At 40.7% G+C, this 13,670-nt stretch overlaps 1 protein-coding gene across 2 annotated transcripts; it reads right to left on the bottom strand.

Annotated features, from left to right (window-relative positions):
- Positions 1-4,308: 4,308 nt before the first annotated feature.
- On the bottom strand, positions 4,309-13,287 carry wnt5a (wingless-type MMTV integration site family, member 5a). 2 transcript variants are annotated; one of them, XM_072449831.1, is made up of 6 exons: positions 13,165-13,287; positions 12,791-12,886; positions 11,291-11,439; positions 9,408-9,655; positions 6,830-7,122; positions 4,309-6,052 (listed from the first exon to the last, which is right to left on the bottom strand). In XM_072449831.1, exons 3-6 carry the CDS (start codon positions 11,428-11,430, stop codon positions 5,594-5,596), a joined length of 1,140 nt encoding a protein of 379 aa, XP_072305932.1. In that variant the 5' UTR covers positions 11,431-11,439; positions 12,791-12,886; positions 13,165-13,287; the 3' UTR covers positions 4,309-5,593. The 2 variants fall into 2 exon arrangements, with proteins under 2 accessions (XP_072305932.1, XP_072305931.1); XM_072449830.1 differs by having other exon boundaries at positions 12,795-12,886.
- Between the last annotated feature and the right edge of the window lie 383 nt (positions 13,288-13,670).

The raw sequence follows: 13,670 nt of genomic DNA, 5'->3' as shown, positions 1-13,670 counted from the left end.
GATAAAAGTTACTAAAATGTTCAGGTTCAAACACAGTTGTTGTACTATATATCCGATGGGACAAACAGTCTTCTAAGAAACATATCCAGTCTGGAAATAATAAGAAAAGGAAATATACTTGTCCATCGTTTGTTTTATTGCTGCTTTTATATGCTCCCTGGTTGATGATTTTTCTGAGAAAAGACATCGTTTCTCTGACGTTGTTAAATTCATGTGGTTGTATGTTGGTTAGAATTCATGTTATGCTGCAGCTATGACCTTAGGACACGATGTCATAAATGTTCAGGTTCAATCACCGGGGCAACGCAGAGGCAAAAACGTCTTTCAATGTGACACAGGGATCAACTTCTGTCTCCACCGAGTATTTTACAATTATATGTGTTTTGTTGACAAAAACAAAAATCGTAGTTATTTCACCTCTGACCCTCAAGTCACCTACGGCAACAAAATGTAATACATCATGTAATTGATTTCTACAAAATCAACTTACTGTAAGTTCCGTGTTTGGTTTCTGTCATCTGAATTTTTCTAAATAATTTCTTTAACTTAGCCAGGTGTCCAATGGCCAAGAATCACAGTTCATGACATGAGTTTGTTTGAACAGGCTTATTTTATGTGATACGGAGTAAGTCATGTCGTTTCCTTGTGGTTGAGGTTAGGAGGTTATTTATAAAACATAACTTTATTAAAATACTTCATCAAAATGTGACGTTTGTGGTCAGTCTTTTGTATAAAGACATGAATAGGCTGCAATACACTGTCACACAGATAAAACGCAGATGAAGATAAGAGAAATACTCATGTAATCAGGCCTGTCTTGAACTCAATAAGGTGAGTAGGACATGTCAGTGGAGAAGAGGGCTTTCGGAAGGGCATCCAGGTTTGTTTTATTAGTTTTTTTTTTTCGTTGTAAAATTCTCTTGCAGTTTCGGACGTTTCCTGTCATCACCATTTCCGTACTTTCATGCAGGATTTAAGATGTGTCTTTCACGTAGCGTATTTGTACAATCTAAATTAAACTACAGTCTGTGGAAACTTAAACAGCGACACCCTAAAAACCAAAAAAACAAAACAAAACTCTTGACTCACTCTTTGACAAATCCTGACCTCTGAGTTCAAGTATAACCTTTCCATTCTCATCCATTCTGGTGTGTCTAAAACAACTTGTGGTGCGGCGGTTTTCTGGTGGACAGTTGTGTAGAGGGGGAAGAGGGCAGGCCTCTGGGACCGTCCCATCTGTGAGTGATCCTGTCCAGACTGTGTGCGACGTCACGGGCCGCGCTGCTGCCCACTCGCTCAAACAACACAACCACAGGCCTAAATAAGCTCTGAGTACAGCCTGGCCCTCTGCATTGAGTTATATTATAAGAGTTTAGGAGTAACTACAGTCGTTTGAGTTTAGCCAGGTCTTTGGCCCTGACAGCTCGTGAATTGAGTGTGCAGAGTTTTGGTTTATATTTATATTTATTTCATTGTTAAATCTGTTCAGTCCCACGTTTGACTCATCCACTATCCACTTTTTAATATAATGTTTTGACCATGCTTTTACAGGAAGTACAATATCAGTGGTAAAAGCAGTACTCGATTGTGTTTCTTGAGTAAAAATACAGATACAAGAGTAAATAAATTACTTAAGTGAAACTATACTTTTGCATTTACTGCCACCTACTGTAGTTGTACGTTCTCAAAGTATGTGGTTCACGTTATACCGTAAAGAAAGAAAAAGAGGGGAGACGGAAAGAGAGAAAAAATATTCAAGTACTCCTTTTACAATGTCCTTTTAGAGTAAAAAGTAAAAGTATTTCAGACAGATTTTGAGCACTAGTAAAGCATCAAAATAACTCATCTGGATTACATTGTTTATTTTTGTGGTTAAACAGAAACATTGGATTGATTTCCTAACTTTTAGCTGTTTTTATGTGTATGTTTTGTGTTTGTTCCAAGTTGGCACGTTTATTCAAACTATGAACATGCAAAAAGAAAATAAATTGTGGAAAATGTGGTAGTAGAAGATAGCTGCTCTCAAATGCAGTGAAATGTTAATGAACCTTCACAGTTTTACTTTGTTACATTGTACAACATGTGTAAGATGCTCTATTGGAAGATGAATACTTATGAAGTTAAGAAAGCAATTATAATGAGTATTTCCTTCCTCACAGTCTTCATCATTCACCCCAGAATCACAGCGTTGCATGTGTCCCATCAACTGTCAAACTCCTCCGTTATATGAGGGGAACATCTTGGTATTTCCATTGGCTGAAGCTCAAAATCAAGAATTCTCGCAAAATTGTGGTCAGTATTTTTGGCTCAAACTGCACAATGCTTTACATCAAACATCTGCAGTGTCACGTAACGGTCTTGGAGATGCTCTGAGGAATTTTAATGCAGCGGTCGAAAGCAAAGTCAAACCACTTGTTTCAACCCTCCACCCTGTTCTCATCACGGTAATTAGCACTCGAAACGGCACGTACAGTACGCTCAAGTGCACATGTAAAACTTTGCGCGGTCACTTCACGGGGGGAGATTAATCAGTCTTTCTTCGGTAAAAGGGCAATTTGAGATCCACATGAGGAAAGCCGTTCAAACAAACGATTATATTTCTAGAACAAATTGTAAAGAGGAGGTATTGAAGCGCAGCCAAAGCATACAGTGTGTCCAAAATATATTCTTTTCTTATGGCGCATGAGGAGCCTGCGGTAAGTGCTTAATTGTGTGTGCGAATTTAAATCACAACTTTATCAAAACCACAACCAAAAAGAGAGGATAAATATTTAGACAGTCTCCCGCATGGAAAAGCGAGAGAAGGGAGTGGAGCGGTGAGGGCAGGGGCAGGGGCAGGGGCAGGTGTGGGTTGGTCCTGCCAACAATTCAACAGATCTTCACACAGAGTCTATGAGGGCAGTGCACCTGTGGATTAAGTTACGCTTCTATCGCAGCACCTGGAGCTTTTAATATGGTTCTTAACAATCAGCATGACCAATCTGATTTAAGGCAAGACACTTTTGTTTTTTTGGTCAGTTTTTTTGGTCTAATCTGCTAATCTAACATAACACACAAGATTTTGAGGGAGCGTACCTGAAGAAATTGTTGATATGTAATTCCAAATAGGATTAATGGGGCAAATTTTCAATAATAATAATTTCAATTAAATCTAGTTCATGAGTGTACATTCAAAAAACAAATCTAATACAGCAACAAAACTTTGCTCAGTTCATTTTTCAGATTTGGCTGTCCAAAATATGAGAACTTTCAGCTATTTTACATATAAAAGGCCTTATTTATAGCTGAAACATTATTTAAAAAGCTTGTAATATAACACAAGTTTCAAATTGATATCTATATATTGATATTTAGGATATGCTTTCTTATATTTAAAGAACTCAGAACATTAAAATTAGATCAGAAACAGACAAATGCAATGATTTTATCCCCATGTGGTCACAAATGTAGTTGTAGTTTTGGTATCAAGTACTAGTACTGGGTGGTAAGTACACCGTGGCAGAGGTGAGAAGTATTACAGTATTAAAATAGTACTGTACAATGAGAACAATCTATACAGCTGCACATTTGAGTAATTTGGCTCCCACATACAGATACTTTAAACTTCAGGGTACGTCTACTTTCCATAATCCTCTTTTTCTGAACCTTTTTGTTGCGAGTTGAAAGCCGTTCCAAACTTACTTTATAGGCCTGTAAACACACTGCTTTTTATTGGAAGTTCAAAAAAGCCAAGACCTAGTGCTGTTGGTCTGAGCTTGTAAAAGGTATCTTTCCAATCCTTTTTAGTGACCTCAGTATCAAACGTGTACCATTTCTGTTGAACTGGGACTTACACCACCGATCGCCATGGTTACGTTACGCACTCTTATGCCAAGATCATTTTAAGTGCAAGAATGAGGCAATGTCAGGGTCTTTTTAGTTGAGTATTAGTTCCAGAAAGCTCCTCTCCACTCGCTTCTAATCCGCTTCCTCATTAACCACCAATCCTTCACTTCTCTCAAATTCTTTAACTCCACGACCACAAGTTTATGATGAGGCCCAGTCATCTTTCAGACAAGCGTTTAAAAATCTGCCACTTCCACAAGCACGGGACCAATGGCGACAGTGTCCACCGAAAAGAACCTTATAATCTCCGACTTCTACTGCAGTCGCTGTGAACATCCATCCAAAGTACTCCAAGGATGCTACGACAATAAACAGATGCGTATTTTGTAGTTAAATAGATCACGTTAAATGAAGTACTGGTGAAAAAAAGGCTATTTCAATGTGTTCAAAGGAAATGAATACAATACAGGAAGGTTTACATGCTGGTTTTATATGGATATTTATTGAAATAAAGTAGAGCATCGAGCCAATTTGTAAAAAGTAACAAAATATCAGCTATATTAACACATTTTCAAACCTCAACTCCATGGAGAAGCTTATAAATACATTTGGTTGGATTGGAAAAACATAATGCCGTTGTCTATGGAGAATCACCACAGGGACAGTGAGCAGAAAGGAAGTGGTATTGAACTTAACATTGGTGCACACAATAAAATCACAGACATACAATTTTTTCAATTTTTTCGGGCCGAACCAACATGAAAAGTGAACAGAAAAATTATGTGTTTTGGTAACAATAAGGTGCATTTCCCTTTACAAAGACAGTGAAAGAGCCGCAAGAGCCAAACAAAGTGACTTTCAAAACAAGAGCTTGAACAAAACACAGATAAACGATAAAGGTGGAGATGGAGACACGAAGTTGAAGTCTGGTTAAAAAATAAATACATTTTACTGATTGGCTGGATGGATATACTATATACACAGAAAATGCATAAAGTCACCACTACAACATTGCCCATATACTTGAAACCATATTGTAAAATAATGTTAGATGGATATTTGATGTTAATATGGAAAAGAATGTACGCAATAACAACGATAATATTACTCTTGATTAACACATACAGACAGCTTAGCCTCTGTCTAAAAGTGCATATTGGTTGAGGGATTGTTGCAGCACCCGGGGAACTTTAAGGCATTTGTACAGCTTAATAAAATGGCCCAATCCCCAATCTTAGCCCTCTGCGTAGTACCCAAAGTACTCCAAAAAACTCATGTGGACCACCAGTGTTACTTACTTGACATGCAGTAAGGTCATTGAGGTGAGTATGTAATTGTCTAGGACTGGGCCAGTGAACAAAACATCCGCACGCACAGGCATCCTCTTCAGTCATTCTTTAACAACAAGCCTCAAACTCAACTATTCTACAACGATTGGAGAAGGAAGTCCAATTCAGTCCATTTGATTATCCAAATTTTAAAAAAGCTTGAGGTTGGCTGGGCTGGGAGCTTTTCCAAAAGTTTTTCAGGCACTTGGTGGGAATAAAACTGGCTGTCGACGTCTAGGCCAAAATAAAATCTCAAAATAAATATTTCTCAGTTTATGATTTGTTGTTAAAAAAAAATAAGGAAAAAAAATAATAAAAAAGAGTCAAGTCTTTTTGCAAAGGCATAATTGTTTAACTCTATAAATATAATTTATATAGTTCTTTCTTTCAACTTCTTGGATCCTCACACTGGTCTGACCACAGAACATGTGCACCAGCCGTTACTTGCAGACAAACTGGTCCACGATTTTGGTGCAGCGCTTGCACTTGACGTAGCAACACCAGTGGAACTTACAGTGACAGCGCTCCACTATCTGTGCCTTGTACTGGTCGTAGCCCCGCCCACAGCACATCAGCTCGCAGCCGTCCATCCCCTCTGAGGTCTTGTTGCACAGGCGTCCCACAGTGCCTAGGGAGCCTGTACTCTGGTTTTTCAGGCAGTAGTCGGGGCTGGACTCCAGGTACACCAGGTCATGGCTGGTTGGAGTGTTGAACTTGCTGTTGAGCTGGACCAGTTTGCCACGTGTGTTGAGCTTCATGGCAGCAGCGCTGTCATACTTCTCCTTCAGAGCGTCTCCCACCTTCCTGAAGTCAGCCAGCTGCAGCCAGCAGGTCTTGAGACTGCAGGAGCCTGAGACGCCGTGGCACTTACAGGAGACGTGGGCCAGGTCTGACACGGTCTGAACCAGGGAAACAGAAAAGAGTTCAAATAAAAAAACATTAAAACTAAAAGATGTTTAGAAGATTTGTATGTAGCATACATGATAGGATTCTTTAAGAATTACTTTTTATCTTTATCTTATATACAGGACCATTTGGCCTTCAATCTGCCCCAAGGCAGCTGTGGTCAGCTCATACCACCAGTGTTTACCTGGATGAATCAAGGCGATTATTATTCTAATCCCTTATCAAAGTACGTGTCCTGCATTCCACATTTGAATGAATGTCTTGTTTTGTGGGGTATACAAAATTAAATGTGATCACAACTGGCATGGTCTTCATGCACTTTTTAGTATAAAAATACATAAAAATTAATGTTTATTGACCTTTATTTAACCAGGTTAACTTGTCTCTATATTTCTTAAGTTAACCAAAACATGGTCCAGTCATTTGTCATTTTTTAAGCCTGGCAGCAGATATCTGGCATTACACATGTCTGAGGCGGTTTCAAGATGTTTGGAACGGGACGGACTGCCTTGTGTGATCTGACAGCACAGAGATAAAAGTGTGTGGTAATGAGAGCAGACAGAGCTGTTACACAGATCATCAGCCAGATTCCTCTGTGATACCTGCACTTTTTCACTTCAACCCTCCACACGCCGTTTCACTGGAGTCTGCACTTTGTTCAGTGCTGTGCACACGTCCAGGAGGCGTGCTTCTGCTAGACTATTCAACACAAGATATGGAGGCTTTTGTGGCTCAGAGACAGAGCCCTCAACTATCTCATATTATCTTACCCGTCTTCCAGCTTCGTTATTGTGTAGATTCATCATCTGCCGCGCACTGTCGTACGAGCCTTTGGGATGGCTCTTCTCTCTTTCCCGTGCGTCCACAAACTCCTTGGAGAACCTGTATCCGTAGTTGAGGTTGTCTCCACAGCCGCCCCACAGCCAGTCCCGGGGCAGGTCTTTGGGGCGCGCTGCTCGACTGCACCCACAGCTGGACAGCTCTCCCTCCCTGCAGGCCCGGCTCACAGCGTTCACCACACCGGCCGCACTGATGGAGTAGGTGAAGGCCGTCTCTCTGCTGGCTGTACGGGACAAGAAGACATTAGATACAGTAAGTTGGGACATGAAGACTTCGGATACAGTAAGTTGGGACATGAAGACATCAGATACAGTATGTTGGGTCAATCTCAAAGCTAATTTTGAACATTGTTTGGATGCCGTTCAAAAACAAACCTCATCTAAAAACTGTAGAACATATATTTATTTATCTTTTGTTTCTTATGCCCATTCCAACCGGTCATTACTTTAAATTTGCCATTTTAGTGTTTGTTAATTCATTGTTTATTTAATTTTGATCCCCGTTTGCTGTCACCAATTTGACATCTGCTCTTTATGGGGTGCTTAAGCGTGGTTTTGGGAAGTTTTGATCACTGAATTCCCCCTTTTTTACACAGTCCCAAGCTCCTCGTATATCGATCTGTTTTTCATTACGTTTATATCCTCTCTACCGAGGCCATCCTAGTGTCCTTTTCCTTTAAGAATCCCCAGACAGAAGAGATGTGATGTCATATGACAGCACTCACCATACACTTAAGATTTCAGAGCACTTGAGCCAAAACTGCTGCAGGCTCCTCATTACCAACATGTTCAAGTGCAGAGTTCGGTTTGCTGTTTTTGGGATCCAGCCAGACATGAACTACGCCCTCTAGTGACGAACAGCGCTCATGGCATGCACGGCCTGATTCAGTTCAAATTAGAGTTGACAAGAAGAAGAGCCCTCTTGGTTGTATCCGTCACAAGTGAGGGATGCTGAAGGCACTAGCCATTAACCACACATTTCCTCTGCAGGGAGGGCGCGAGACAATACGAGAAAGAGATACGTGTAAGCAGATTTCCCCCTCGCTGTCAGTGGATGTTCTCCCCATTAGCACCACTTTCAGAAGCCACGGTCTACTACGCGGACAGGGTTGATAAGAAGCAAAAGGCAAAACAGCTGACCAAAGTATGCCGACATAAAGGACAAGGGCCACTAAAATATTTGAATGAAGTCTCTACTGTCAACCTGCCAGGCCAAATCTGAAGAAAATACGATCTAATGGGAACAACAGATGGAAACAGAAAGACACACGGCAGGGGCAATAGATTTGAGTGAAGGGAAAGCAGAACAGTAAAGAATGTATAGGAATATATGGGTTTCGCTGTAATAAAAAGGTGCAATCGCTTCAAAAAAAAAAAAAAAAAGAGAAAAAAGTAATAGATTAGTCAAATTCGAGTCAAGCCTTAGGACATTGGCAGGTTTAAGTTTGTTCAGAGGAAAACTGCCATTTTCCATTTTGCCGTCTCACTCAATTGAAAGCATCATTTGGGACTTTGGTTCAACTGTATCCCAGCCTAAAGTAACCACAGCGGGGCGAGGAGCGAGTCTAAAGGGCCCCCTGGAGCTCAGGATGAAGCCAGCAGACAGACTGACAGGCTTTGAGACAGACTCCTACAGGGAAGGCCTTGTGTGCTCAGAATGTGTTACGAAATAAAAAGAGGCAATGCAAGAACATAGTCAAGTTGTTGAATGTTGATTTCTGTCTTTAGTGTGAAGACCTTTTCACGAGCTCCAATATCTGCCACATCAGTAACTAATGATTATATTGGTAACGAGTCAGAGTAATCCCTCTTCATCTTTAGACATTTCTTATTTAAAAAAAAAAAATGTATACAACGTTCCGCACTAAGAAAATATTGTTTTTTTTCTGAATCAAGAATCGTCATTACTAGAACTGAAAAAACAATAAATAAAGCCAATTTGACTAAATGGCATCATGGCAATGTGCTGGAACTGATGTTAATGGTTTAGGAAGCTCGGAGCACAAATGCGACTTTGACAGTAAGCAGCTCTATGTTGTTTCACATTCCAATACTTTCCTTTAACTCAATGAGAAGCAGAAAGCCACAAGTTCTTTACCGTGTACCTCACTCACCAACCATTCCCCCACACGGCTGCCAAAAAGCAACAGCTCTTTACACTTTTCCCAAGGCGCAATGGCCAGTCCAATGTTCGGCAAATGAAGCATATAGAAACTGAATATATGACCTTTCTGTGTTTATACACGCAAATGCTATAAGTTACTTTAGCATTTCAAGCAAAAATACTGTTAGAGCTTTTTAAAACGTTGGAGGCACCAGAGTGTCTCACACAGTCGGGTTGACGGTGAATAAAGTTACGATGAGACAAACTGAAAATACAAACTTTAAATTGTACTGATATTTTTGCCACCATTTTGATTGACTAGTGTAACTTCATAGATATTTAATACGATTCAAAAAAGTGCCATGTTTTTTTAATGAAATGTGTTTAATGTGTGTGTTTCGTTACCTATATGCATGACGCGTCCAAACACGGAGGAGTTGTCCACGGTGCTGCAGTTCCAGCGCCGGTGTCTGAACTGGTACTGGCACTCCCGGATGCCCGTCTTGGCGCCCTCCCCGATGTACTGCATGTGGTCCTGGTATAGCTGGCACAGTTTCTTCTGGCCCTGCGACAGGCCCACCAGCTGGCTGCACAGAGGCTGAGCTCCGATGATGTAGGCCTCGGGAATTAGCAGTGGGTTCATGGCTAAAGACCTGAGAGGGTGAAGGAAGTAATGGGTTTGAATTAGCAAATGTAAGTATTTCTTTTTTTGTCTTATTGTAGTGAACAATTCAGAATTTGACGTTTGTGCCGGTTCGTATAAAGGAGATCTGGTGAAAAAGTAATGCCAGATTGATATGGAAATTGACTCTACACTCTCATTCTAATTGGGTTTGATGTATAAAAGGCTCCTATGAGAAATTTAACACATCTTAGTTTTAATTCATGGACTTATCCACAAGGGCTCAATCCCAAGTCTAGAAAAGTTGACAAAGTTGCAATACAAAACGCTAAAATAGTGGATGGTTCTGGTCCTAAGCCTAATTAAATGTCGATATTTACACTGAAAAGCACTCAAAAACACTTAATTAATGTTCAATTTACGGCACGCCAACCAAGAGGCCGTGGTCACCTCAAAAAGAGAAGGCAAAAAAACCTTATCAACTTGTATAAAGAATGTACTTCATGTGATCATAAAAAAGTGGCCTTAAGTGCAATAGTGAACTACAAAGGGGATACAAAAGCTACATTTTTGACTGACTCATTGAAGACTCGCACTCATTTCACCATCTGGTTCCAGGCCACAGGACAATTAGAGCGGCCCATCCCCGAGCCCCAAGAGAGACACAATTAGCCCCCAGTGTAACCCGATCGACTGGGGGAACTCGACAGCAGCACGGGAACGCAAAAGCAACACACACAACATACGCACACACCAAAGGCAGAAAAATAAAACAACACACAGCTCTGTTTGTGTGCTCAGCCACTCGGGCTCTGTGCTCCTGCAACACTAAATCATTTACACCTGTGTCCCCTCCAAACCGGAAACAGGCTAACAGTTTGGGCTCACAGCTCCTTCAGCGGGCGGCACTTCAGCTGATTTAATGGAGGAGAGGCTCTTTCCAAAACAATGACATGTAAAGTATAGCAGCACAATACAAAGATTACTGGTGTCTATGGGTAAGCACGAAATATTGAAAATATCAAAACTAAGCATTCAGCTGTAATGCAAGTATTTCGTTTTTTGCTTAGTTCATACTTGATTTTTCCCAGTACAGACCAGTTCGAACCAGGTTTAGACTTTAGTATGAAATTCAACACAATTATATTTCAATCAAGGGTTTCCAATGTTGGAATCATACTATTCAACACTGCACGTTTATTGTGTGGGATAAAGTGTCATTATAAAATAATAATTCAAACTCATAAATTCAGTCATAACTGTATGATGTCACTTCTGGTCATTGACACAGCAATGACTCTAGACTCCAACTCGACTAGAAAAAGAGCTGGGCTGTATTTAAGTGGCTCGTACGGTGAGTGCACAAATATAGACATTTCAGTGAACAAGACCAGAGACTGGACAATATTCACACACATTTACACAGGCCAGACTGTATTTGCACATATTTGCAAGGTGACTCATTTTCTATAACTTTTTATAATTCTATAATAAATTCTGACTGGACCATGTACAAATACAAGTTAAAAACTGGGCATGTGTGTTTTACGATTGTAAAAATATTTAGCCCGCACTGTGATCAAAATCTAATTTCAAAAGAAGGTGTTTAAAAAATAAATCAGAATGAGAATGAGAATGAGAATGAGGGGAGTAAAAGCATACGCACCACCATGAGTTGGCCTCCACCACCACCTGCATGAGGAGTGTGAGGATGGTGAGCGCAAACACACAGTGTCTGGAGTCCAGCGTCGCGGAGCCAAAAGGCCAGCACAGCGGCCGACACATGTACCTCAGCCCCAGGTTCATTCTGATAATCTGAGGGAGAAAACAACCTGTGGTCATTCAAAAGAAAACTTACAGACACAGGAAGCCTTTGAGTCGTTTGGGGCAAAAGAAAATGCATGATTAAAAGTGGACAGTTTGTGGCGGGTTGGTTCATATGCACTCAGACATACACAAAAGTATGAAGGCTTAAAATAAAGCCTACATACTTTTCTATTAACTAATCATTTATAATTGCAGATTTTCTTACAATCAAATATATATAAATATGTATAATATATAACATAAATAACAGAACATTTAAAATAAAAGATATTCTTCAAAAAAAATTCAACCAGGATTAGATTTTGGCTTTACTACAGATAATTGTCATAATAAATATAACAATATAATACAAGGACAGTAGTAAATTAAATACAGTTATTATAAACCAAAATGATTTTGTATTAGCAGTGCATAGTCAGTGCGTTGAGGCGGTCATAAATCCAGGGTGTGATGGTGCCAGACCTCAGAGTGTAATTATCTGAGACTGAAGAGTCTGTGATTAAACACGGGCCAAGTTCATCATCACTCAGACTCAGCACGAGCACGCGCGCGCAGAGCAGCCGCTTTGTTTGCTTTTCCCTCGTTCACGACTTAAAACCAAAATAATCAGTTAGAATGTTTTACTTTCCACAGCACAAGGCCTACCGGGGTGTCAATATTCCTCCAAACTTCATGATCTAAAACGTGCAAATAAATAAATGGAATACAATTACGTCAAATACAACAAAATACTTAATAAATTATCAATTAGTGAACTCCAGTGGTGTAATATAATATTATAAGGATTTTTTTTTTCTAAATAAACTGATCATTTTTTATTCTGGATTAAATGTAAATGTTAGGCAGCGCACGCCACACTGCAGACACAATAACTTGAAGGATAGTTTGTACTCGATAAAACGCATTAAAAACAGTCCATATACACTACAAATAAGCCTAGGTATATCATTATATTTTATTTTATTATAGTGTGCAGTATTTGAGACCTACCCAGGACTAAAGCTACACACGGTACTATCCAGAGGCTGCAGGCTGAGCGCGTCAGGGGCCAGGAGAGGGAGCCAGGTGCACGGGTTTGTGACGCCTACAGCATCAAAGACTGGTTAAGCCAACTAAGAAATACACTCAGACATTTCCCTTCTTTCTAAAATGCACATGAAGTACAGTTGTTTCATAAATGGTGCGCGTGCTGATCTGGAGCTGCAGCAGTGAACGAGTCTGGATTATGTGTGGCTCGTTTCTCATCTGTCAAGAAGTGAATCAGTGCAGCGGGATCCAACTGAAAACGGTTATTTTTGGGAAAACAACACACACAAAAAGCTCCTGACGGTGCAGACACTCACCGTGCGGCGGAAAACAGCCCGGTACAAGTTGAACCGACTCCAAACAATAATCCCTGGCACAGTCCACTTGACTTTAAAATTCCTTTTTGTCACTGTAGGAAAAAAAAAAAAAAAAAAAAAAGCTGTCTTCCCAGGTAATATCTTGAAGAAATGTTAATTCAAACTTTGATGTTGCAGGGGACAATATAAATAACGCACAGATGGGAGATTGTCTTAGGTTGGAAGTCAATATAATTCAAACTTAGTGCCAATTTGTCCCACGAAACTTTGAACTGTCTTGCAGTAAAAATATCACCTCTTTTGTCAGTTTACTTGCAAATTAGTGTTTCAGCTCAACACGTTAAATCCAATCGTCCAGTAGCACAATTACCTGCGGGAAAATCCACACCGTGATCCTCGCCACAAACGACTTGTCAATTTCCTTTCCATTCTGTGCGAAAAACCGGAGCAGAAACACAGCTTGTGACAACTCCTTTTTTTCTAATATTTGCAGTATCCAGTGAATTAAAAAAAATATGAAAAAAAAAATCACGGCACAGTTCCAGACAGATCCCCAAACTTTTTTCTCTGTGTTGTTGCGTCCAGCCGGTGTGCGCGCCGCCGCCGCCGCCGCCGCCGCCGCGTTGCCTCCGCCGCCGCTGGTGAGTCCACGCCTGGTGCGCCGCTTCTGCTTGTGCGCTTCTGCTGCGCGTGTGTCCGCTGCAAGACAAGGATCCCCCCGGTCTCGTCCCGTGTCGCACTGTGTTTTCTATCCCTCCTCTGTCTCTCCGCGTCTCACCTGCTGCGGCTGCTGCTGCTGCTGCTGCTGCTTGCTGCTGTCGCCTCCCCGCACAGACTGTCCGACCGGCGGCGCACGCAAAACCCCCTTCACGACGC

Source organism: Eucyclogobius newberryi, unplaced genomic scaffold (genome assembly GCF_026437365.1).
Source record: "Eucyclogobius newberryi isolate DKJ021-1_F unplaced genomic scaffold, fEucNew1.0.hap1 SCAF_17, whole genome shotgun sequence".
NCBI classification, from domain to species: domain Eukaryota; kingdom Metazoa; phylum Chordata; class Actinopteri; order Gobiiformes; family Gobiidae; genus Eucyclogobius; species Eucyclogobius newberryi.
This window is presented reverse-complemented; position numbering and strand designations above follow the sequence as displayed.